This window comes from Rhinoderma darwinii, chromosome 2, assembly GCF_050947455.1.
Source record: "Rhinoderma darwinii isolate aRhiDar2 chromosome 2, aRhiDar2.hap1, whole genome shotgun sequence".
Lineage (NCBI taxonomy): Eukaryota > Metazoa > Chordata > Amphibia > Anura > Rhinodermatidae > Rhinoderma > Rhinoderma darwinii.
In genome coordinates, this window is record NC_134688.1 from 405,102,598 (window position 1) to 405,128,743 (window position 26,146).

At 40.8% G+C, this 26,146-nt stretch overlaps 1 protein-coding gene across 2 annotated transcripts in view; it reads left to right on the forward strand.

The window, feature by feature from the left end:
* Positions 1 to 820: 820 nt before the first annotated feature.
* The window catches only part of STX1A (syntaxin 1A), a 129,258-nt gene continuing 103,932 nt past the window's right edge, over positions 821 to 26,146 (forward strand). The window contains exon 1 of one of the 2 annotated variants that reach the window (XM_075854119.1): positions 821 to 1,267. In XM_075854119.1, coding sequence (XP_075710234.1) covers positions 1,238 to 1,267 — 30 coding nt within the window. In that variant the 5' untranslated portion in view covers positions 821 to 1,237. The remainder of the gene's footprint in view (positions 1,268 to 26,146) is intronic. The other variant, XM_075854118.1, reaches the window with a different exon arrangement.

Below are 26,146 nucleotides of genomic sequence, written 5' to 3' on the forward strand. Positions count from 1 at the left end.
CATTTAACGCTTCGAGAACCCCAAGTCATTTGGTTAAATTGGCGTCTCTGTCCCTTCTATAATCAATGATCCAAGGTTGTTTAACCCTTTTTAAAACATGAGTTATTTATTCAAACAACTAGAAAAATATTTGATGCACGTTTTAATGCCCAAAATCCCTTTGGACCAATCTGGATTCAACTGAATTCTATAAAAGCTTCTCTCATTGTGAGTATTTAGTAGGTTGAAATCAGTGGCAGGCGTCATTTAACCCTTTGTAAACACCATTTACATATTCATCTCTTTACCCTTTTTGTTGCCAGTTTCAAACCAAGAACCACTTTAGACCAATTTCAATAACTGAATTATAGGCAGGTCCTTTTTTTTTTTTGGGCAGCACAAAGGTAATTTAAAGAAGTAAAAGCCATTGAAAGTGTTGCTATTTCAGTTTTATGCACTAGGTTGTTTTTTAACTTTTGTATTATATCCCAGGCATTACAACCTATTGCCTGTGTGAATGAGAAACTTCAGCATCCTGAGTGTGAACATGTGAATGATGATGGATACAAGTTTGACAGCTGATGGCATAGACAACATCTCAGTTATGTGTATGAAGAGGGTGATGGGGGTATTCTCCCAGGAAGAATAGCTCTGTATATAGTGCACTTTTTATGCTCTTTGCTAATCCTTGTCAGCCATGCATTGATGTGGTTGTTCTTGTTCAGCACCCCGGCCAGCTCCCATCCCCGACCACTTGTGACGTCACCGATTAATCGCACACGATGAACAGGTATCACTTATTAGAAACACTGTTGCACACACACAGCAGAAGCCCCGCCTCTACCCACAATCCTCTGACAGAGAGGAAGATAGGGGAGGATGTGATCGCAGGAGACAACTGTGCTCAGCAGACGGGATGTGATTGCTGCAAGGAGTCGGCTTTGTGCTACAGAGAGCAGCGATCGTGAATCGATGGCCAGCATGTATATTAACCATCTATAGCAATCTACTCTAATAGAGAGGGAGAACAGATCTAGCGTTAGAATGTATAGGCAGACTGTCTAAGCACATCAGATCGCTCATAAAGCTACCATAAGAGAGTATATAGTGGTAGCGGAGTCCGTAGAGGTTGACCTATATTTATCTATAGGATGCACATACAGTGTGACCGATAGACATTGAGAATCCTAGTGAAAGGTTGAGCAGACATCTGTCACTCTTTGTCTCCGGAAGACCAGTGGCCCTTTGAGGGGTGAGGATGAAGGATCGTACCCGGGAGCTGCGTGCTGTGAGTACCTCTGATGCTTGTTATGTACTTGTTGCATATGAGAGGCGCCCAGACATGTTGTTGGCATGGGTGAATGCCCGGAGAACCTTGTATAATCTCTAGACTACAAGTTGTTTTTGTATTTTTTTTATGGCTGATGATAAATATTTGATTTGACTGTCTTATGTACATGCCAGAGTCCGGCTGCTCATGCCCACTAGATGATATAGCCATGAAAAGGGACAGTTCAGCTGGAAATTTTGGACAAATGACCTTCCATAATTGTGGCAGCAATCAGGATAAGATGGACATGTTGGTTATTTTTGCATGGGCGTGTTGGCATAGTGGCAAATGACCAGTCATCAAACTGAGCATGCACAAAATTGGTGAAGAACCTCACCTGTAAGTATTCACATACACCCATGTATCCATAGACCGTGCAATCTAATATATAACAACCAGTAATCCAATAGCTGCTACTTTCCAAGACTTTAATGTGCCCTTCTAACTTAAGATCTTTGCTTTGTATCTTTATTCTGCCATCTATAAATAGCATTACATATCCAGTTAGATTTGGTCCCATCTGATGCAGTTGCAGTGCTGGGGGGCACATGGCTATGAAATGGTTAAACAGCACACATCACACGCTGCTGGCTCATTAACAGAATGTATTCCAGATCATCAGCTTCACCTGAAGTATCACCTTTAAATCTACATTCTAAATTCAGCTCTGGCTGCCTGATGTGAAGAGGTAGAGCTCTGATATATTGTGTACATTGCTGTCAGTGCAGTTGCCTCCCTTTTCAGATTCACTGCTGCTTGCAGCAAAGCATAACATATAATTACAGTGTAACAGATGCCTGTTGCTTAAAACTAGCTTTCAATTAGTGTTTTGAAGTCTCGCATCGGTTTTATGAGGTTACATATTAGTTAGTTGCCACATACCTTTTAAAGCAGTGTTCCTCCAACCTGTGGCCAGCTGTTTCAAAGTCAGGACATGCTGGGAGTTGTAGTCTTGCAAAATACACAGGATGAAGCACACTACTTTAAAATCTAATGAACAGGAGGAGGTCATCAGAATATTAGACTACATTGCCCTTGACATTAACCCATAGACACAAGTGTGCACAGATAGATACCTTTGTGTAAGATGCTACATTCCCCACCCATCTCTAGCTGTGCATGTCTTCTTCATTCATCATTCAGCAATAGCCTCCAAGTAATGGCTGGAAATATCCAACATGTCATATCTATTTTTAATCCGTCTTCAGGCAGCCACCTTAAACAATCTTTCGTGTCCAAAATTGGACCATTTTAGTCTGAAACATCTTTTTCTCCGAATATCATCAAATAAATAAATATATATATATATATATATATATATATATATTTGTATTTATTGTTCTTTTAGCCTTCTCAGCAATTCTACTATACAAGTAATAGAGCATTTTAAATACACTGCCCAGCTGATCTATCGAACACTAGAAGCGGTTTACTCCCCACTGAACTGTTTATATGGGATTTTCATCATAGCTGGTGCTGATTAAAAAAAAATAGGATCCGAAAGTGCAACTGAATGCCAAATACACTGGTAATTCTTTAATGCAGCCTTCTGTACACATCACTTCTATAGATTTGAAATCCCCCAGCAATACCATCTGCGCTCTACATAGACATCCCCTCCCTGTGAAATGACAGCAGTGTTTGCATGCATGTATCAGTGCTTACACAGCAGAGACTGTTACATTCAATACTGTGCTGCATACATTGCCTGCTGTTTAGCCTGTGCATTTGGTTTTATGCACACAAGTTATATCACAGACATCAAACTTTTGCTCTGGATTAATTCCTAAATAACAAGAATTTAATTCTACATTTGGTCCAGACTGGACCTAAGTCAGAACTATGTCATATGGGCGTTTGACATTCTATACAGTGAAGGGACCTGGCTCTTTCATGCCAGTCACGCCAGTGTACTGCAGACATTGTAAATGCTGGATTCCTGTCACATTAGAGCAGATCTGCTCTGTGAGCAGTGCATACATTGTTCCCTAAGCTTATCCATTTCTATGTCAGAGGAGTTTTGCATTTACATTGCTCGTGAACGCTTACCCAGCACATTTCTGTAGAGTCTTTGCATCACGGCTTTAAACGCCTTTGCGACTTAGAACTTGCTGCTTAAAATATAAAAGAAGCTGTTGCGCTTGGTCTTCTTTACTTGACTGAGCCCATTTTTCTAAATCAGTATGTGTTTGTTCCATACAAATGTAGCAGAGCTGAATTTGTTAACTCTTTGGGGGCTCCATCATTTGTGCGCTCTGATAACTGTCTTGAATTATGATAATGTGCTCATTTCAGTTGTCTACGGACATAAGATATTCCTAATACCTTTAAATAGACAATCTGTGGGAGCTGCCAGACCCCCCCCCCCCCCCCCTTCTCTATGGTGGTTCATTGTATGTGGGACAATATAGATTTGGACAGGTTGGATTTCTTGCATTGTGTAGTCCTACATACAATTGCAAACATAGTGATAGGTTATGACACATAACAACTCTACACTAATACATCTGACAAACTCAGGTTTGCTATAACTGTATAATGTGCTCCATGAGTATATTATAGCTATAAACCGGTATACATTCCTCAACATCTGCCTAATAAGACAATATCCGGCAAAAGTTAATAACCACAATCCCACTCTCTGTACACCAATTAAAACAGGAATATTTGCATGCCTGGCATATTCCTATAAGAGATATAATATAGCTGACTCTATTTAAGTGACTGTACTGAGATTTAGCAGACAAAAAATGGCGACAGCACCCTGCGAACACTAATGCCACCTAAACCACTAAATATAAATAAATATGCACTAAAGCTAAATCTACTTACAAATAGGGAGGTTCTTAGTGCACATTTTGATCAAAAAGTGTTAGCCCACCTGCCACGACAAGGCGACCTCTGTAAGGTGGGAACCTACGCTGCACATACACCCAGAACTGGGACTAAGCCTACATATATACCTGGGGATGGTAGGATCCAGCATTGAACTGATTAAAATCACCCAGGGCAGAATGGGAGGAGTGCAAGAACAACAAGTGGAGGCAGTCACTAACCCCACATATATGGAACACATAAACACAACAAAAAGTTGAACAGCACATTCCAACTAAATGATACAAAATGTATGCAGGTGCAAGAACACCTGTGACTGCAGAAATACAGCAGACAAAAAATGGCGACAGCACCCTGCGAACACTAATGCCACCTAAACCACTAAATATAAATAAATATGCACTAAAGCTAAATCTACTTACAAATAGGGAGGTTCTTAGTGCACATTTTGATCAAAAAGTGTTAGCCCACCTGCCACGACAAGGCGACCTCTGTAAGGTGGGAACCTACGCTGCACATACACCCAGAACTGGGACTAAGCCTACATATATACCTGGGGATGGTAGGATCCAGCATTGAACTGATTAAAATCACCCAGGGCAGAATGGGAGGAGTGCAAGAACAACAAGTGGAGGCAGTCACTAACCCCACATATATGGAACACATAAACACAACAAAAAGTTGAACAGCACATTCCAACTAAATGATACAAAATGTATGCAGGTGCAAGAACACCTGTGACTGCAGAAATACAGCAGACAAAAAATGGCGACAGCACCCTGCGAACACTAATGCCACCTAAACCACTAAATATAAATAAATATGCACTAAAGCTAAATCTACTTACAAATAGGGAGGTTCTTAGTGCACATTTTGATCAAAAAGTGTTAGCCCACCTGCCACGACAAGGCGACCTCTGTAAGGTGGGAACCTACGCTGCACATACACCCAGAACTGGGACTAAGCCTACATATATACCTGGGGATGGTAGGATCCAGCATTGAACTGATTAAAATCACCCAGGGCAGAATGGGAGGAGTGCAAGAACAACAAGTGGAGGCAGTCACTAACCCCACATATATGGAACACATAAACACAACAAAAAGTTGAACAGCACATTCCAACTAAATGATACAAAATGTATGCAGGTGCAAGAACACCTGTGACTGCAGAAATACAGCAGACAAAAAATGGCGACAGCACCCTGCGAACACTAATGCCACCTAAACCACTAAATATAAATAAATATGCACTAAAGCTAAATCTACTTACAAATAGGGAGGTTCTTAGTGCACATTTTGATCAAAAAGTGTTAGCCCACCTGCCACGACAAGGCGACCTCTGTAAGGTGGGAACCTACGCTGCACATACACCCAGAACTGGGACTAAGCCTACATATATACCTGGGGATGGTAGGATCCAGCATTGAACTGATTAAAATCACCCAGGGCAGAATGGGAGGAGTGCAAGAACAACAAGTGGAGGCAGTCACTAACCCCACATATATGGAACACATAAACACAACAAAAAGTTGAACAGCACATTCCAACTAAATGATACAAAATGTATGCAGGTGCAAGAACACCTGTGACTGCAGAAATACAGCAGACAAAAAATGGCGACAGCACCCTGCGAACACTAATGCCACCTAAACCACTAAATATAAATAAATATGCACTAAAGCTAAATCTACTTACAAATAGGGAGGTTCTTAGTGCACATTTTGATCAAAAAGTGTTAGCCCACCTGCCACGACAAGGCGACCTCTGTAAGGTGGGAACCTACGCTGCACATACACCCAGAACTGGGACTAAGCCTACATATATACCTGGGGATGGTAGGATCCAGCATTGAACTGATTAAAATCACCCAGGGCAGAATGGGAGGAGTGCAAGAACAACAAGTGGAGGCAGTCACTAACCCCACATATATGGAACACATAAACACAACAAAAAGTTGAACAGCACATTCCAACTAAATGATACAAAATGTATGCAGGTGCAAGAACACCTGTGACTGCAGAAATACAGCAGACAAAAAATGGCGACAGCACCCTGCGAACACTAATGCCACCTAAACCACTAAATATAAATAAATATGCACTAAAGCTAAATCTACTTACAAATAGGGAGGTTCTTAGTGCACATTTTGATCAAAAAGTGTTAGCCCACCTGCCACGACAAGGCGACCTCTGTAAGGTGGGAACCTACGCTGCACATACACCCAGAACTGGGACTAAGCCTACATATATACCTGGGGATGGTAGGATCCAGCATTGAACTGATTAAAATCACCCAGGGCAGAATGGGAGGAGTGCAAGAACAACAAGTGGAGGCAGTCACTAACCCCACATATATGGAACACATAAACACAACAAAAAGTTGAACAGCACATTCCAACTAAATGATACAAAATGTATGCAGGTGCAAGAACACCTGTGACTGCAGAAATACAGCAGACAAAAAATGGCGACAGCACCCTGCGAACACTAATGCCACCTAAACCACTAAATATAAATAAATATGCACTAAAGCTAAATCTACTTACAAATAGGGAGGTTCTTAGTGCACATTTTGATCAAAAAGTGTTAGCCCACCTGCCACGACAAGGCGACCTCTGTAAGGTGGGAACCTACGCTGCACATACACCCAGAACTGGGACTAAGCCTACATATATACCTGGGGATGGTAGGATCCAGCATTGAACTGATTAAAATCACCCAGGGCAGAATGGGAGGAGTGCAAGAACAACAAGTGGAGGCAGTCACTAACCCCACATATATGGAACACATAAACACAACAAAAAGTTGAACAGCACATTCCAACTAAATGATACAAAATGTATGCAGGTGCAAGAACACCTGTGACTGCAGAAATACAGCAGACAAAAAATGGCGACAGCACCCTGCGAACACTAATGCCACCTAAACCACTAAATATAAATAAATATGCACTAAAGCTAAATCTACTTACAAATAGGGAGGTTCTTAGTGCACATTTTGATCAAAAAGTGTTAGCCCACCTGCCACGACAAGGCGACCTCTGTAAGGTGGGAACCTACGCTGCACATACACCCAGAACTGGGACTAAGCCTACATATATACCTGGGGATGGTAGGATCCAGCATTGAACTGATTAAAATCACCCAGGGCAGAATGGGAGGAGTGCAAGAACAACAAGTGGAGGCAGTCACTAACCCCACATATATGGAACACATAAACACAACAAAAAGTTGAACAGCACATTCCAACTAAATGATACAAAATGTATGCAGGTGCAAGAACACCTGTGACTGCAGAAATACAGCAGACAAAAAATGGCGACAGCACCCTGCGAACACTAATGCCACCTAAACCACTAAATATAAATAAATATGCACTAAAGCTAAATCTACTTACAAATAGGGAGGTTCTTAGTGCACATTTTGATCAAAAAGTGTTAGCCCACCTGCCACGACAAGGCGACCTCTGTAAGGTGGGAACCTACGCTGCACATACACCCAGAACTGGGACTAAGCCTACATATATACCTGGGGATGGTAGGATCCAGCATTGAACTGATTAAAATCACCCAGGGCAGAATGGGAGGAGTGCAAGAACAACAAGTGGAGGCAGTCACTAACCCCACATATATGGAACACATAAACACAACAAAAAGTTGAACAGCACATTCCAACTAAATGATACAAAATGTATGCAGGTGCAAGAACACCTGTGACTGCAGAAATACAGCAGACAAAAAATGGCGACAGCACCCTGCGAACACTAATGCCACCTAAACCACTAAATATAAATAAATATGCACTAAAGCTAAATCTACTTACAAATAGGGAGGTTCTTAGTGCACATTTTGATCAAAAAGTGTTAGCCCACCTGCCACGACAAGGCGACCTCTGTAAGGTGGGAACCTACGCTGCACATACACCCAGAACTGGGACTAAGCCTACATATATACCTGGGGATGGTAGGATCCAGCATTGAACTGATTAAAATCACCCAGGGCAGAATGGGAGGAGTGCAAGAACAACAAGTGGAGGCAGTCACTAACCCCACATATATGGAACACATAAACACAACAAAAAGTTGAACAGCACATTCCAACTAAATGATACAAAATGTATGCAGGTGCAAGAACACCTGTGACTGCAGAAATACAGCAGACAAAAAATGGCGACAGCACCCTGCGAACACTAATGCCACCTAAACCACTAAATATAAATAAATATGCACTAAAGCTAAATCTACTTACAAATAGGGAGGTTCTTAGTGCACATTTTGATCAAAAAGTGTTAGCCCACCTGCCACGACAAGGCGACCTCTGTAAGGTGGGAACCTACGCTGCACATACACCCAGAACTGGGACTAAGCCTACATATATACCTGGGGATGGTAGGATCCAGCATTGAACTGATTAAAATCACCCAGGGCAGAATGGGAGGAGTGCAAGAACAACAAGTGGAGGCAGTCACTAACCCCACATATATGGAACACATAAACACAACAAAAAGTTGAACAGCACATTCCAACTAAATGATACAAAATGTATGCAGGTGCAAGAACACCTGTGACTGCAGAAATACAGCAGACAAAAAATGGCGACAGCACCCTGCGAACACTAATGCCACCTAAACCACTAAATATAAATAAATATGCACTAAAGCTAAATCTACTTACAAATAGGGAGGTTCTTAGTGCACATTTTGATCAAAAAGTGTTAGCCCACCTGCCACGACAAGGCGACCTCTGTAAGGTGGGAACCTACGCTGCACATACACCCAGAACTGGGACTAAGCCTACATATATACCTGGGGATGGTAGGATCCAGCATTGAACTGATTAAAATCACCCAGGGCAGAATGGGAGGAGTGCAAGAACAACAAGTGGAGGCAGTCACTAACCCCACATATATGGAACACATAAACACAACAAAAAGTTGAACAGCACATTCCAACTAAATGATACAAAATGTATGCAGGTGCAAGAACACCTGTGACTGCAGAAATACAGCAGACAAAAAATGGCGACAGCACCCTGCGAACACTAATGCCACCTAAACCACTAAATATAAATAAATATGCACTAAAGCTAAATCTACTTACAAATAGGGAGGTTCTTAGTGCACATTTTGATCAAAAAGTGTTAGCCCACCTGCCACGACAAGGCGACCTCTGTAAGGTGGGAACCTACGCTGCACATACACCCAGAACTGGGACTAAGCCTACATATATACCTGGGGATGGTAGGATCCAGCATTGAACTGATTAAAATCACCCAGGGCAGAATGGGAGGAGTGCAAGAACAACAAGTGGAGGCAGTCACTAACCCCACATATATGGAACACATAAACACAACAAAAAGTTGAACAGCACATTCCAACTAAATGATACAAAATGTATGCAGGTGCAAGAACACCTGTGACTGCAGAAATACAGCAGACAAAAAATGGCGACAGCACCCTGCGAACACTATCTTTCGTGTCCAAAATTGGACCATTTTAGTCTGAAACATCTTTTTCTCCGAATATCATCAAATAAATAAATATATATATATATATATATATATTTGTATTTATTGTTCTTTTAGCCTTCTCAGCAATTCTACTATACAAGTTGGCTGGCCCTTCTACAGAAATGAGTGGTGGTGGCTGGGACTTATTGGCGTTGCTGCAGTGGGGTGAGGTAAGTTCTTAAGTGGCCTTTTGGTAAATCGTATCTGAAACTATCCTATTGGCCATCAAATTTTGCCTTCTACAGTATTTCGCTCTCATCTATGGGATAAATGTCTACTATAGATAGCTTGTTCCAACAGATGCTTTATTGGATTGAGTCTTGGCAGCTGGGGAGGCCATTGCACTAAGCTGAATGCACTGTCATATTTTTGGAACCATTCCAAGACTTTTCTAGCTTTGTGCCATGGAGTATTATCTTGCTGAAAAAGGACATTCACAGAAAGGGTTTACCCTTACCATAGGAGACCCGATTTGTCCCTTAGAAATACATCTTTCATTATTGCACTCCTATCACCAGGCTGTACCGTTGACAATAAACAGGATGGCTTTATGGACTCTTGCTGTTTTCACCATATGCTGGTCCTCCTATCCTCATAAAAGACTGACATCCAGGCCTAGAGGCAATAAATAATTTTCTGACCGGGGTTTTGATAAAGCTGGCATATGTATATTTTTACTCTAACATAATCCGTTGTATAAACAAGTACAGATAAGCCAGACCCATTTACATATTTTTTTTGTCTATTCAACTCCAATGGTAGGGTTTTACACTGGACGATTATCGGGCAGACGAGCGTTCATAAAACGCTCATTGACTATATTTGCCCTGTGTAAACAGGGCAGTGATCAGCAAATGAACGAGCAAACGCTCGTTCTTTTGCTGGTCGTATCGTTTTAAAAAAAGTAAAATATTATCGTTGTCGGCAGCACATCTCCCTGTAAACCGGGAGAAGCGCTGCCGACATGACAATAACGTATGGGGACGAGCGATCGGAGTAATGACCGCTCGTCCCTATACATAGCTCCGTGTGACAGGAGCAAACGAGTGCAGATCAACAATGTCTCGTCGATCGGCGCTCACTACAGGTGTAATAGGGCCTTTAGATGCTGTCTGATACAATACTACTGAAATTCCCAATGTTCCGGCATAGATGTACAATTATCCAGAGGTTGCCTCTGTGTTGGCCTGGTATTCTCACTCAGAATAAGACTTGCGCCCTTTACACATGTGACCACTTAGTAGGACTGGACTACACGCTCCATTGCTACTTGCTGTGTAGCGTGCACTCTTAATGCGACCATTCATAATGATTGACAGACTGGGAGCATAGCAATATACAGCATATAAAATGCAGCAGAGACTGGTGTATAAGAGTTCTACTAAGCTTTCTGAGTAGAAGTGAATAGGACAGCTCGCAGCTAAAGGGTATGCCTGAATCTATCCTATTCACTTCTATGATAGTGAAGTGATCTACAAGAACTCCGCCATTAAAAACGCAGTGTTGGACAGACAGCATTTCGGCATGTGTGTTTTACCAAAATAGGCCACATATAATGGCCGTTTCCAATGGTAGCAAAAATAACAAGAAGGACACAGGGACTTCGATATACAAACATCAGGAGAAAGAGGATATCTTCCCCCCCCCCCCCCCCCCAAATATCGAATCAGTGAGGGTCAAATAAAATAGACTTAATCTTTTCGATGGGACTATCCCTTTAACTCTGAATCACCCGAAAGGTCTAGCATTTTTACAGATTTTATTCAAGAACAGGGTACATAATCTTTATAAACCATCAAGTTGTGAATTGTTTTTCTCCAGATTGTCTTGTCTTCTGTTTGGATCTTTGGACTTCTCAGTGGTGTTTAGGGTTTTTGAGATCGTGTCCATCATGTTGCTGGTCATCATTTTTCATCTTTTCCCTTGAATACTTATAAACACTCATCTTTTAATAAATGGGGTCTTCTATTAATATGTCGATCATAAAATAGGATTAGTTTGGTCTGGGTATTTCATTCTTTCAGGTGGAATAATAGGCTTAATTTGGTCTAGAACAACCTTGAGATTCACTGACTGCATCACTGTTGTGGATTGGTAAGAAATATATTATATTTTAAGCTATCAGATTATCATTTAATATTATAATACACCATATTATTGTAAGGGGCAGTAACATTAAATTTTTTCCATAAGTGCAAATACATCAGATATATGAAAAAGTTGTATATTCCAAAGTTAAAGGAGTTTTCTGAATTATTAAAAAAATTGGCCTATGTAGGATGGATAAAAAAAACAAAACAGCCATTACCTACCTCACAGATCTTCGAGGTTTCAGCGCCCGCTGCTGTGTATTTACATAGCTACAGCAATGACATGCCTGTATACCCACGCGATCGCTGTATCCAAGCACTGGCCTCAGCGATCCAGTGCTGTGTACCCACTGAGACCAGTGATTGGCTGTAGCGATCCTGTGGGTATACCAGCACATCATCGCTGCAGCTATGTCCGTACACAGCGGCGGGGAGGAACGGAAGCGGTGGCGCTGGAACGACAGGTATCCATGAGTTGAGTAATGTGTTTTTTTTGGGTTTTTTTTTTTGTATCCCTCCTACCTTGGCCATTTTTTTTTAAATAACTCGGAAAACCCCTTTAAGTGCTTACATACATGCAGATATAAGGGGAAAACTCCAGAAAATTTACAGGAAAACATTTACATATTCTTAAAAGACATTAGTGGTAATGGATGAATATATTTTTCTCATGATCCATGAATTACAAGGCTGGAGTTTAATACAGATATTTAGGCATCATTGACACGACAGAACAATCGGTACAGAACCTGTTTGGGGACACATAGAGTCCCTACGGTTTCATATTATGGAGCCGTAGGGACCCTATGTGCTGTCATATGGTGCCGTATTATGGCGGTATTATCCTCTAGAAATAATGCTTCTAGTGGATAATACCTCCGTAATACAACATGCAATAGAGCATGCCAGCTCTATGGTACTCCATATGAAATTGGAGTCATACAAAGGTACAGTACAGGCTCATAGATTTCTTTGGGTGCGTTATTATGACTCCATACATCTTGGTGCTTGAATGGAGCCGTAATACGGCCACGTGCATGACGCCTCATTTTTCCTTTTTTGTTTCAATACAGAAATAATCACCTGAAAGTCTTCTGATTTTCAAGTGATCCTTCTATTCTATTAAATTCTATGGAGAAAAGTAAACCCACTTCAAGCAGCAATTAAAAAAAGGGAAATCCTACCGAGTTTCTTCATTATAGCGGATTTTAATGTATTCCTAAAGACATATATTTATAGTCTTAGGCCCCATGGACACGAACGTGCTTTTGCGGCCGCAATTCCCCCGAAAATCCACGGGAGATTTGCAGTCCCATTCATTTCTATGGGCCCATGCACACGACTGTGGTTTCCACGGACCGTGCATGGCCCAGGAGCCTGGACCGCAGAAAGAATGGACATGTCTTATTACGGCCGTGTTCTGCGGTCCAGGCTCATAGGAAATAATGGATGCAGCCATGTGCACGGCCCACGATTTGCGGCCTTATTCTTTCTGACTGACAAACTATGAAACCTAAATTCTTTCATGTCAATGGGTTCATAATAGTATCTAAAGGAGAAAAAAGAGGGACATAGGGCGCCACATCGTGTAATAATAAATCAAACCGGTTTATGCATGAGCGTTTAAGGATCATAAACGCTCACCTTGTCTGGTTGTACATGTTAGGTACAACCCTAGTGTGTGCGTTCAGACAGCAAGTTGTCACCTGCTGCTATGCCCTGACCGGTGGGTGATGGATTAACTCCACTTAATATAAAGAATGCACTCCAACAAATGGGGATTTCCAGAAAAGCGCTACTGATATCCAGAGGGTTTAAGATCAAAGTTATTTATTATTAATTGAATAGATCAAATCCATAAATTATGTGGCTACGCGTTTCAACACCGGTCTGGTGTCTTCGTCAGGCTTTCTTAATGGGTTCATAATGACTTCTGTGACCATTCACCATATCATTATTCTATAAAGCTATATGTTGTGCAAGCAGCACAATGAAAGAACCATCTTTACCTGTTGATTAAGATCCAGAGAATATGTTCACAGGAAGAACACTTCATTGGATAATGCCTGGAGAGCTTTCTCTCTGACGTCAGCTGCAGCCTCTATACGGTGGCCATGGCAGAGTGATATGGTAATGGTCTCTGTTATAATCTCACATAGTTTCCTGTGTTTTCCATTATGTCAATAAAGCCAAGGCATACTTTTTAAACCATTAATGCTTTTTGCTTCGTAAGAGGTCTAATAACTAGAGGGAAACATAGATAGTTTATTCTTTCAGGTAACAAGGAAGTGAAGGTGCAAAATATCATTATAGTTTATCCAAAAATATATATTTGCATGTTCTAGGGAATAATACAGAACCTGACGTGTTGAATATGCTGTCTGAACTGTGAGCGGCATGTTGTAGAGCTGAGTAGATCATTTGTAGTCCTGTAGTAAAATATTAAGTATAACTTGTATTTTATTGATTTAAAGGGGTTTTCCCATGAGGGATATTTATGATATATCCACAGGATATGTCATAAATGTCAGATAGATGCAGGTCCTACCTGTGGGATTTGCACCTATCTTCAGAACAGGGCCCCCTAAACCCCGTTCTATTGCTCCGCGTTGCAGCTGAAGCATGTGATTTCCGACCATGAAGAAGAAAACAGCGTAGCTTGCATGCTACGCGTTTTCTGTAATTACCATTCAGTTCTATGGGACTTACGGAAACAGCGTAGCTCAGAGCGCTACGCTGTTTGTTTTTTTTCATGGTCGGGAATCCCATGAGTCAACCTGAGCACAGAGAGGTAGAAAGGAGTTCAGGGGGCCCGTTCTAGAGATAGGTGCAGGTCCAAGAGGTGGGACTCGCATCTACCTGACATTTATGGCATATCCTGTGGCTATGCCATAAATATCTCTGATGGGAAAACCCTTTTAAATCCCTGTTAAAGTGTAGCTAAACGTTTGACAAACTTTTGACATGTCATAGTGACATGTCAGAAGTTTGGAATGGTGGGGGTCCGAGCACTGAGACCCCCACCAATCACTAGAATGAAGCACTCGTGTGAGCGCTCAGCTGCTTCGTGTCTGTTCGGCTTTTTCCAGAAATGTATCGGACACGAAGCGGCTGAGCGCTCACACGAGCGCTTCAGCTGCATCGTTTTAGCGATTGGTGGGGGTCTCGGACCCCCACCAATCCAAACTTCTGACATCTCGCTATGACATGTCAAACGTTTAGCTACACTTTAAGTCCAGTGGGTGGTCCTATTCAGTGATTGACCGTCTTCCCTGAGGGGCGGCTTTCAATTACAGTAGGACCGCCCACTGGAGGGATTAAAATGAATAAATTACAATATACTGAATATTTTCCCACAAAACTATATTTAATCTCATTCGCTCTATAACATGCTGTAGACCAGACATCATGTTCTACCTGACCGTTTCCCTAATATTAGCATACCCTGAATTGCTTTCAGTCCTGCCTTACTACATAGGCTCATTGAAATTTGTTCCCTATCTAAAGTCTAGGTATCAGCGGAGCATATTTTTGGTTTTTTTGTTGAATGCATTTACATATTGCAAAGAAATAGAAGAACAAAGCATTGTCTGTGATCATTCTACCTTCCTTTGAAGAAACTTCACAGGGGGCCTCACCATAATAAAGGGTTGAATTACAAGCCTATATTTACTGTTATGTTTATGAATAGATCTCTTATGTATGAAATGTCTTTTTTTTTATTTTATTAATCGAACTATCAATTTTGCCATATACCACTAAATATAATATGATAACCTGCGGCTCTCCCACTGTTGCGAAACTACAACTGCCAGGATGATCTGAGAGCATGTGGCTGTCAGGGCATACTGGGAGCTGTAGTTGCACAACAGCTAGGGGACCATAGGTTGGGGACCACAGGTGTACAGTGTGGCTCTATATACAAAAAGTGTAAATAGTAAGATAGGCCTACTGTAATTACATAATTGTGCAATTATTAATGAATATTTATAGTATTCTAGTTCTTTTATGTAGTAAAGAGCCCTGTGCGTTCCCAGGCCTCTGCATTCCCAATGGATATGCCTCTGATACCTGCCATTCCCAGTTTCTTCTTATTTTCTAAATTGCTCGGTAGATGAGTGGTTATTGAAAAGGATTTCACCTTATAAGAGTAGAAGAATGTTTAGCATGAGTATTAGTGCTTCCTAAAGATATGGGACTTTTACATTGGTTGATTATTTACTGCCAGTGCAGTACATACATATAGTAGTTTATAATCGCTTATACTTTATAATATCGCTAAATGTTCAAAGGGAACCTCACGTCAAATATGTCTGATTTCCAGGCGGCATGTTATAGAACAGGAGGAGCGGAGTAGATTGATCTATTGTAGTGTGCAAACAGATACAGGATAACCGATCATTTATTGATTTAAAGGGAACCTGTCGGGTCAAACATGCAGTCGGATCAGTGGGCAGCATGTTATAGAGCAGGAGGGGCTGAGTACATTGTTATATAGTTGTGTGAGAAAAGGTTCAGGATAACCTATAATTTATTAATTTAAAGAAACACTCTGGCAAATTTTTGTTTCCACCTTCCCTCTCCGTTTGAAAATGTGATGAAGTAAAATGTAGTGAGGTGTATTGGCTTACCGGGTGTTTTATTTTACGGGTAGCTGCTCCATTCTGGTCTGCCATTAGGTTATGTGATCTTTATTCTACACCACCCAAATCGTACAGCGTGTGATGTAGGCACCAGATGTCAATCTCTATACAAGTATTTGAGACACATCGAGGCTCTGATCAGCTTGCATAGAGAGACCCGACTTCCGGACCCAGAAGTGGACTGTAGGATACAGAGTCAAAATGGAGATCCCGGGGGGCGTGTCCGGATGCCGAGGAGAGCAGTCACATAAGTCTGAGCTCCTCTCCTAGCCTCAGATAAAGCGGCTCATAACCACCCTTAAAGGTCGGATACCGACACAAAAATATACCTGGAGACTCCTGAAGTAGCCACAAAGCAGCAGGGATGGTGAGAGGAAGATCTAAACCGGCTGCCCCGGTTAAACTCACGTCCTTCTATCCCCCGGCGGGAAACTCACAAAATGGCGCCGGCCACACTCTGCAGGAAAACGCTCCGGTCCTAGGAGCTCCTATCCTCTCCCAGGCAGCACATTGCACAGCAGGCAGTCCAAGTGTGGAAGGAACTTCAAGCACACCAGACAAGCTGTATGCACTGGATTTCAGGTCAGTCTCTCTCCCTCCTAGTCTGCCCAATCTGGGGAAATCTAGGGAAAGCAGCCCGTCTGAGGAATCAGCCATCACCTTATCTAATATGAGGAGTCTATTGTCAGAATTAAGGACATCCATGCAAAACGATTTCCAAACTGCCTTTACCACACTGTCTAAGGACATTAGAGATATTGGTGATCGCACAGCTCATCTTGAAACAAAAATGGATGAATTTTCCTCTGCTTTTAATACTTTAGTGGACGCTCAAAATGAGACAGATGAAGACATGCTAGCAGTAAAATTAAAATTGGCTGACTTGGAAGACCGCTCCAGAAGGAACAACATTCGTTTCCGCGGTATACCGGAATCCATCATGCCAGCGCAGCTCAGAGAGTTCCTGATTGATTATTTTTCTGCTTTAATCCCAGAGGCGGATCAAAGAGATTTGATGATTGATAGAGTACACAGATTGCCAAAACCCAAACATCTACCGCAAACAACGCCGAGAGATGTTCTGGCAAGAATCCATTTCTATCAAACAAAAGAGGCCATCTTGAAGTCGGCGTTTAAAAATAACGACATCCCTGAGCGGTTTGTGGGCATCTCGTTGTACGCAGATTTATCACCAACCACGATGAATCGCAGAAGAGAATTTGCGCCTTTCACAAAGCATCTACGTGACCAAGAAATTCCCTATAAATGGGGTTACCCGGTCAAGCTCCTCATCACGAAAAATGGAGCCACCCATGTCCTTCACACACCCAAAGAAGCAGCGTCTCTTCTAGCAAAATGGTTTCCCGACTTTCAGCCTCGAGATCATCAAATGATGGCGAAAAAGAAACCACCGGTATTATCCCAGGAATGGACACAGGTTGGATCTCCTAAGAATCCCTGAATTCAATCTGATTGAATATAGAGGAGAATGACCCAGCAAGAATTTTGGACTCCCTGTTGAATCCAGAATAAGGAACTCACGGTGTTGTCTGATATCCTTTTTTTTTCTTTTTGATAATCTTATTGCTGCAGGTTGTACTGTGCCTTTAAATAACCATGTGGGCTAGGAAGGCACTTATGTTACACGTGTTGTGTCTCTTCCCCCCCCCATGAGGCCAACTTCCTTTACAAGGAGTTGGCTAGATATATTTGAACATATTTTCATATGTGTTCTCAGGTTTTTATGTTACAAGGTATCACTACTGATTGATAAGAAAAATGCGTTATGTACATATAGTCTTTCTTGTTGGGGAATAACGGAGATGAGTGGTCCTCACTCACATAATATTACTCACGTAGGGGAGATATTTAGAGATCAGGTATGCTACAAGAGTACACAGTATCGATCTTTCTTAGGGTATAATGGTCTTTAAAATATCATCTTTGAATGTGAAGGGCCTTAATAGTCCATTCAAACGCTCTCTCATGTGGAAAGAGTGTAAAATGCTGAAATGTGATGTGTTATGTGCACAAGAGACACACCTCTTGGAGAAAGACATCCACAGGCTTAAAAATGCACAGTTCCCCCATATTTTTTGTACCCCAAACTCAGGCAAGAAAAAGGGGACGTTGATTGCTATCAAAAATTCTGTGGCCTTTCAACTTATACAAGTAACTTATGATAACTGTGATAGGTTTGTAATCATACAGTGCCTCATTAACAATGAGAAATACACCTTGGTCTCACTATACGCTCCTAATAAGCATCAAGGCAGATTTCTCAAACGTCTACTTAAACGAATTGAGAATAATAAATTTGGTTCCCTAATACTATGTGGGGACTTCAATAAAGTACTGATTCCTCAATTAGACAAGAGTAGGAGCAAACCAAAAGAAAAAAACACAGATATCTATAACATTTTATTCAGGGGAAATCTCTATGACACGTGGAGAACTTGTAATGCCTCAGAAAGAGATTATACTTTTTTCTCTCACCCCCACAAATGCTATTCTAGAATTGACTTTATTATTGCTGACCAATGGTTACTCCAGCGTGTGATCAACCCTAGCATCGGGACAATCACTTGGTCGGACCACGCCCCAGTCTCTATCTCTATTAATGAGCAATATAATCGAGTTCCCACCTCCCCCTGGCGCATAAACAACTCCTTACTAAACAAAGAGGAATACAATGCACAGATAAACAAAGCGTTGACTGACTTTTTCGAAACTAATAAACCGGATGACACGTCCACCTTTAACAACTGGTGTGCACACAAAGCAGTAATCAGAGGTCACCTTATCAAAATTGCGGCAACAGCAAAGAAAATAAGATTAGCTAAAACAGAAGAATTGTTGCTTAAAATTAAGAAATTAGAAGATCTTAATAAAAAGAGAACCACGAGAGGTCTAACAATCGAATTAAAACAATTAAGAACACAACTTCACCAATTGTTATACCACAAGTGTGAATACGCCCTGAGAAGGAGCAGAATGATCTATTACTGGCAGGGTAATAAGGCTGGGAAGATGTTAGCTAACAAATTTAAAAACAAAACATTGAAGGCTAAAATACCCTATATTTTTAAACCATCTGGGGATAAAATCTTAAACCCACAGGGGATAGCTGAAGCCTTTGCTGAATATTATGGTCATTTATACAATTTAAACAAAGATCCTCTCACCAAACAACCTACGCAGCAACTTATAGATGGCTTTCTAGATTCGGTCAATTTACCGTCGATCCCGAGTGATCAAATGACACTCCTTAATGCACAATTCACAGTATCAGAGGTACAAAATGTCATTAAACAACTCAAGATTAATAAATCTCCCGGACCAGACGGTCTAACAAACGAATATTATAAACAGTTCTCTCAGATTATAGCCCCTCACCTAGTATCAATGTTCAATCAGGCCACTATTTCAGGTCGTTTTCCTAAAGAAATGCTACAAGCACTAATAATTACCCTCCCGAAACCAGGTAAATCTCCTGACAGACCCGAAAATTTTAGACCAATTTCTTTGCTAAATTGCGATTTGAAAATATATTCAAAAGTGTTGGCCAACAGGCTGGTTGATATCCTTCCTTCTCTAATCAATATTGATCAAGTAGGATTTATTAAAAATAGACAAACGGTAGATGGAACTAGAAGACTAATCAACATCCTTCACTATGCAGAAACGCATAACACCCCTTCTCTGCTCCTATCATTAGATGCAGAGAAGGCCTTTGATAGGATCCATTGGGGTTATCTAGAGTCGGTTCTGGATAAAATAGGAATAGTGGGCCCGTTTGGGAAAGCCATTTTAGCTCTATACTCCGGTCCTTCCGCCTCCGTATACTCAGCCGGATTTTTATCCTCACGCTTTGACATTACAAATGGAACTAGACAGGGATGTCCCATGTCCCCTTTAATTTTTGCGCTTTTAATGGAACCTCTGGCTGAGAAAATAAGGTCTTCTAGTTCAATTTCCGGAATCACAATAGGGAAAAAGGAACACCGTATAGGTCTGTTCGCGGATGATGTAATAATAATATGCTCTTCCCCAACCACGTCCCTTCCAGAAATAAGTAAAGTTTTATCAGAATTTAGTAATGCGTCTTACTACAAAATAAACACTTCTAAGTCACAAATTCTGAATATGGGGCTTTCCCAGAAAATGGTAGCACAACTTAAAGCATCATTCCCCTTCAAATGGGTGGAAGACGCCCTGCCTTATCTAGGGGTTAATCTAACATTTCCAGTCTCAAAATTGTTTGACCAAAATTATATTCCTCTCCACAAGAAAATCATTGAGGACCTACATAACTATAAACACCACGGTGTTTCTTGGTTAGGTAGAATAGCTGCCATCAAAATGTTAACTCTTCCTAAGATTCTATACACTTTTAGGAATGTTCCCATATTTGTGACAAACGCTTTCATAAATAAACTGCAATCCATCTTAATGAGATTCGTATGGGGGAAAACCAAATCAAGAGTTAAAGCAGATATTCTTTACAGACCCATGCGTGAGGGGGGATTGGGATGCCCCACTTTATTACAATACTATAGAGCCGCTATATTCGACCAATTAAAATCGTTATGGTCACAGGATGCTTCTAAACACTGGGTTTCCATTGAATCATCTGTATTGGGAAGGCACTCATTAGCAATATCCCTATCTGCTTCCTCTTTATTTGGGAACCATATGAGGTCCACACATCCTACAATAAGGGCAATCACGGAGTTATGGCACCACCTAGTTATTAAACATAGCCTGTATTCTACGGATTATGAGAAATCTAGTATTGCTCTACTGATGGCTCTCATTCCAGATCTTGACATCTCTACTTGGATGGCTAATGGATTACTCCACATGTCCGATTTATGGGAAAATGACATCCTGATACCCTTCCAAACTCTGGCCCAAATGTACAATATTCAGAAACATGACTTTTATAAATATCTACAAATTAGGCATGCACTGACATCCATACCCAAACCTCTCCCAACATCAGAATCCAAATTAAGCAAATGGTTAGCAAATAACTCATCCTCCAGAGGTAATATCTCCCAATGTTATAAATTTTTACTAAACTCCTTCCCAAATGACTTGCATATATACAAACAAAAGTGGGAACATGATCTTGAGGTCACTATATCTGAAGATCAATGGAACTCGGCCTTCTATGCTGTCTCATCGATCTCCAGATGTACTAATATTGAAACAGCCAGAAAACTCTTGTATAGATGGTACCTCACCCCGGAGAAACTTCATAAATTTTACGAAGAATCAAAAGAGTGTTGGAGATGTAGTAATACAGGCACTATGTTGCACATCTGGTGGAAGTGTCCACATATCCTGGAAGTGTGGAGAAAAATGGGTCGTTTTCTGTCAAATATATGTGGATACCCAATTATCCTAGATGCCCCATTATGCTTGTTGGCAATTGGTGCCGACAAGTATGATCGCACTCACAGAGCAGTTATCCTACACACTATTATAGTGACTAGATTCAAAATAGCAAAATACTGGAAAACCAATAAAATACCATCCTTGTCAGAAATTATTCAGGGAATAAACAACAACTGCTGGTTTGAATCTATGATCGCCTCTTCCTTAAATAAAAAAAGCTCATTTGACAACATGTGGGATGTTTGGACCTCCAGCCAGTATTGTAATGCGATACACTAGATTTATGGATATTCACACATACAAACCATATATTATTGTGCAAAAATACCATTGAGACTCCCTGATGTATTCCCTTACATATTGTTTTATTGTTCATAATGATTTATTGTACACAAAGCTATGATATTGTACTGATACCTTTGTTATGTTAAGTTATGTAAATTTATTTCTATTTTTACTATGTTAAGTTTTGTAAGTAAGCTTAGTTCCTGCTTACTTGTATGTTCGATTTGAAAAACTCAATAAAAACAAATGTGATAAAAAAAAAAAAAAATGGAGATCCCATAACGCAATCGTGACCCGGTATGGAGCGGCTACCCATAAAATAAAGCACCCCGTAAGCCAATACACCTCCCTACAATTAACTTTAAAACATTTTCAAATGGGAAGAGGACAAACTAATTCACCGAAGTGCTTTTCTATGTCCCTCTAACTCTGGCCTTAAATGGGTTATCCAAGATTAGAAAAGCATGTCTGCTTTCTTCCAAAAACACCGCCACTTCTGTCCACAGGTTGTGTGTCGCATTGCAGTTCAGATCCATTTAGCGACTTTTTAAGAGTACAGAGGGCAGTCTTACTCAGGGATTGACATCTATTTTTTTTATTCATACTTATACTGGGACGGCAATCAATCAATCAATCAATCAATGAGGTCGCCCACTGGACTCTTTCGCCCACAGAGATTTAAATGAATAAATTACAGGTTATCCTGAATCTCTTTGCTCAAAACTATATATCAATCTACTCCGCTCTTCCTGCTCTATAACATAAGGCCTGCAGATGGGACAGCATGTTCAATGTGACAGGTTCCCTTTAACTATTCTTCTGCAATCTAAATTGTGTTTTAAAGTGAATCTCAATACCTTAATATTCTGTTTTCAAACTGAGGGAGCCAGTCTCCCATCCCATAAAATGTCTTTCCTAAAGCCTGGTAATGCTGAGATCTTTAGGTTTCACTCTGCCTGCTTTGGGGACGCCATCAGCCCTGTCCAAGTTCAGAGTTGTATCAAGAACGATAAGTGTGTAAGATCAGGCAATTTATGAGACACTGAGGCTGTCCAAAATGATCAAAAGCAGGCAGGGGGAAGCCTGCTGATCGCTGTATGGCAGGATTCTAGGTGCATTATATTGTGGAGCATTGGATATTGAGTTGCATTATTTTATTTTTTTTCTCAATCTCCGTATTCTGTGAATATACTCCCCTGACGTGACATCAATATAAACCTGTACAAACCTCATGATATCACATTTGCTGCTGCGATCGTTGATTGTCAGTGAGCGCCTTCGCTTCCTGTTTCGTTATAAAGTTATCATGTTGAAACGTGACAAAATCATCTGTACAGTGATTCATAATGTTCAGATATATATGTTCAACTTTCTTGGCATTTTGCTTACTGTACTAAAACTTTGTAATTGTTAACAAATGATGGTTCCATTTTGGAAACCGCCTCAGGTTGATAGATAAAGCTTTTACATACTTAATGGGAATGTAGAGCTGATTGATGGATGGATGGATAGATAGATATGAGATAGATATGAGATAGATATGAGAGATAGATAGATATGAGAGATAGAGAGATAGATAGATACCCCTGTAACTTACTTTTTACCCAGAACAGCTAAGGTACTACACTGATACAGGAGAATTATAAGCAGCCATCACAACACACCTGTACTGATTATCTGGTTACTCCATGATCCATCTGTTCATGGACTCCATATCTTTCACTAATTCGGACTAATGTCAGGGATCATGACCCGGCAAAACCCCCACTAATAAGGGGGGCATGGCAGGAATCACACCCGACACGCTGCAGTGTTCCATCTTCCTGGAGGGGCATTAGTCGGCTCTTCTGACCCCTGCTGCGATGAATCCGAACTTGGATGAGCCATTGCTATGGCAACGACACCGCTCCCTACCCTGCACTCTGCATATGAGCCGCAGGATTGAAGCCCGGTCGTAGGAGATGTCACAGACTAGAAACCTTTTAAAGGGGAACTGTTCCTGAAATTCTTTTCTTGTTTCTTAACCCTGGTGGTAAGTTTCCTAGTGGTTTTCCTGTTTTTCGCTGTGATTTTTCTGATTTTGGCTTGTCTTGACTTTGCTCGATCTGATAATTTGTTTGCCGAAGTCTGGCCTGACCCTGAGCTTGCCTCCTGATACCGTACTCTTGACATGGCAATGCCCGCCTGTTACTGACCCTGACCCCTTTTGACCACGATATTTGTTATTGTTTGCAACACCGACCATCTATTGGGGACTATCCTAGGGACCGCGAGCAGAGAATCCTTCAAGCAAATACCATACCTCCTTGCAGGTTGTAATGGTAAAGAATGGAGGACTCCATAGACTCCGCACCACAGGTTAGCTTGTGCCAACTCCATAATGGTTCTTGTCATTTATCTTCTCTGCCGACTGCTCAACTTCTCCTGCGCTACAGTCAACTCCACTTTCAACAAGTTCATATAGTGCCACTGAAGTCTATTCCTGCTCCGTTGTGCTTCTTTGCATCGCCACTCCTGAGCCATCACCCAAATTGTCAGTATGGAGCATTACAGCTAATAAGCCTGGAACTTTAGTATGTTCATGGCATGACTTTGCCCTCTATCCTAAACGAGCATTAAACTCCTTGTTGTTGGGATTGCGCTGCTTTACCACCCATTTTTTTAAATAGAATTAGTTTTTCTAACCTGAAATGCAAAAATTAAAATCACTTGTGTTCCATGGATCAGCTGATCCCACAATTCCTTGTGGGGCAATTGTGAGAGCTCCTCTCCGGTTTAGTTAGGTTTTGTATGGGTTGCCAAAGCCATATCCCAAAGATAATGTATGGTTCCAGTAGAAATTTTCATGGTAGCACTAAACTTTTCGTCTGTTCTCCAAGAGTCTAGAACTACCATACAAACCTGGCTATACAGGGGACAATGTATTTTTCCAATCAATGACATTTTACCAGAAAATGTGCAATAATTGTGGTAATTATGTGTAGGAAACACATTGAAATAGTTTACCAGATGTCTGATTTTTATTTCATCAGTGCAAACATTGGAAAACAGCAATTTGTTTCATCGGGTCAATTTATAGTGTTGAATCACTATCACGTATGGCCGGCTTAACTCTTATGCTTCCAATTTCACTCTTCACAGGGATTTGTTTGTTAATGCAGTAGCACAATGAGAAGGTGATAGTAATTGTAAACCTGAGCGCCTCTTACCATAAAAAATTAATGATGAGTGTTGAGACTAAGCACAACTATTTAGACATGAAGCAGTTAGATATGTCTCTATTAGTTTGGTCCAGAAATCTAATTGTCACCATTTTCAGTGTCTGGATTGTGCCCCGTGTACATAGGGTTTATAAGTTATCTATGGGGCTGATATTGTGGGCAATTTTTGAAATTGTTTGTTTTCCCTGATGGCAAACATTGCAGGGCACCCAATAGATAACTTTAAGTTTCAAGTGATCCCATCAGTGCCAATAGCCATTCTAGATGCTACTTTTGGCTTTTTCGTCATGTTCTAAAGGGGCATTTGGAAATGGGTTCTAAACAAGTCCAACACTTTTTTAAAGTCCCTTGTTAGTTTACAACTTCTTAAATTCTGTTCAATATATATCTGGACTACTGCCAGGCTATGTCATATATTTAATCCAGCTCGTATAAGGGCAGGTTTTTCACTTTGACATTGGGAATGCTGTAACGTGTTCAACATCAATGTATTTATCATTAAATAGGTTTTAGGACTTCGCAAATTAGTCAGCCAACTGGTTAGAATATGTGTGGCGCTCACAATAACAAATTGGTATATTCGGTTCCTCTATGGGGCCATTATCCTCCAATCTCTAGCCCATATGTTGGCTGGCAAATATTTGTTAATATAAAAGAATAAAAGCAATGCAGGTTACTTTATCGTAATATTACATTATATAAGACATAAATAGCCGTAGTGTGTAAATAGACATTATTTTCCAATATTCACAGCACATATGCCTAATAATGCATGGCAGTGGTACTGTGAAATAGGATATTAGCATATATCTTATAAAATTGTCATGAAGCTGAAAACGTTATTGAAAAATATT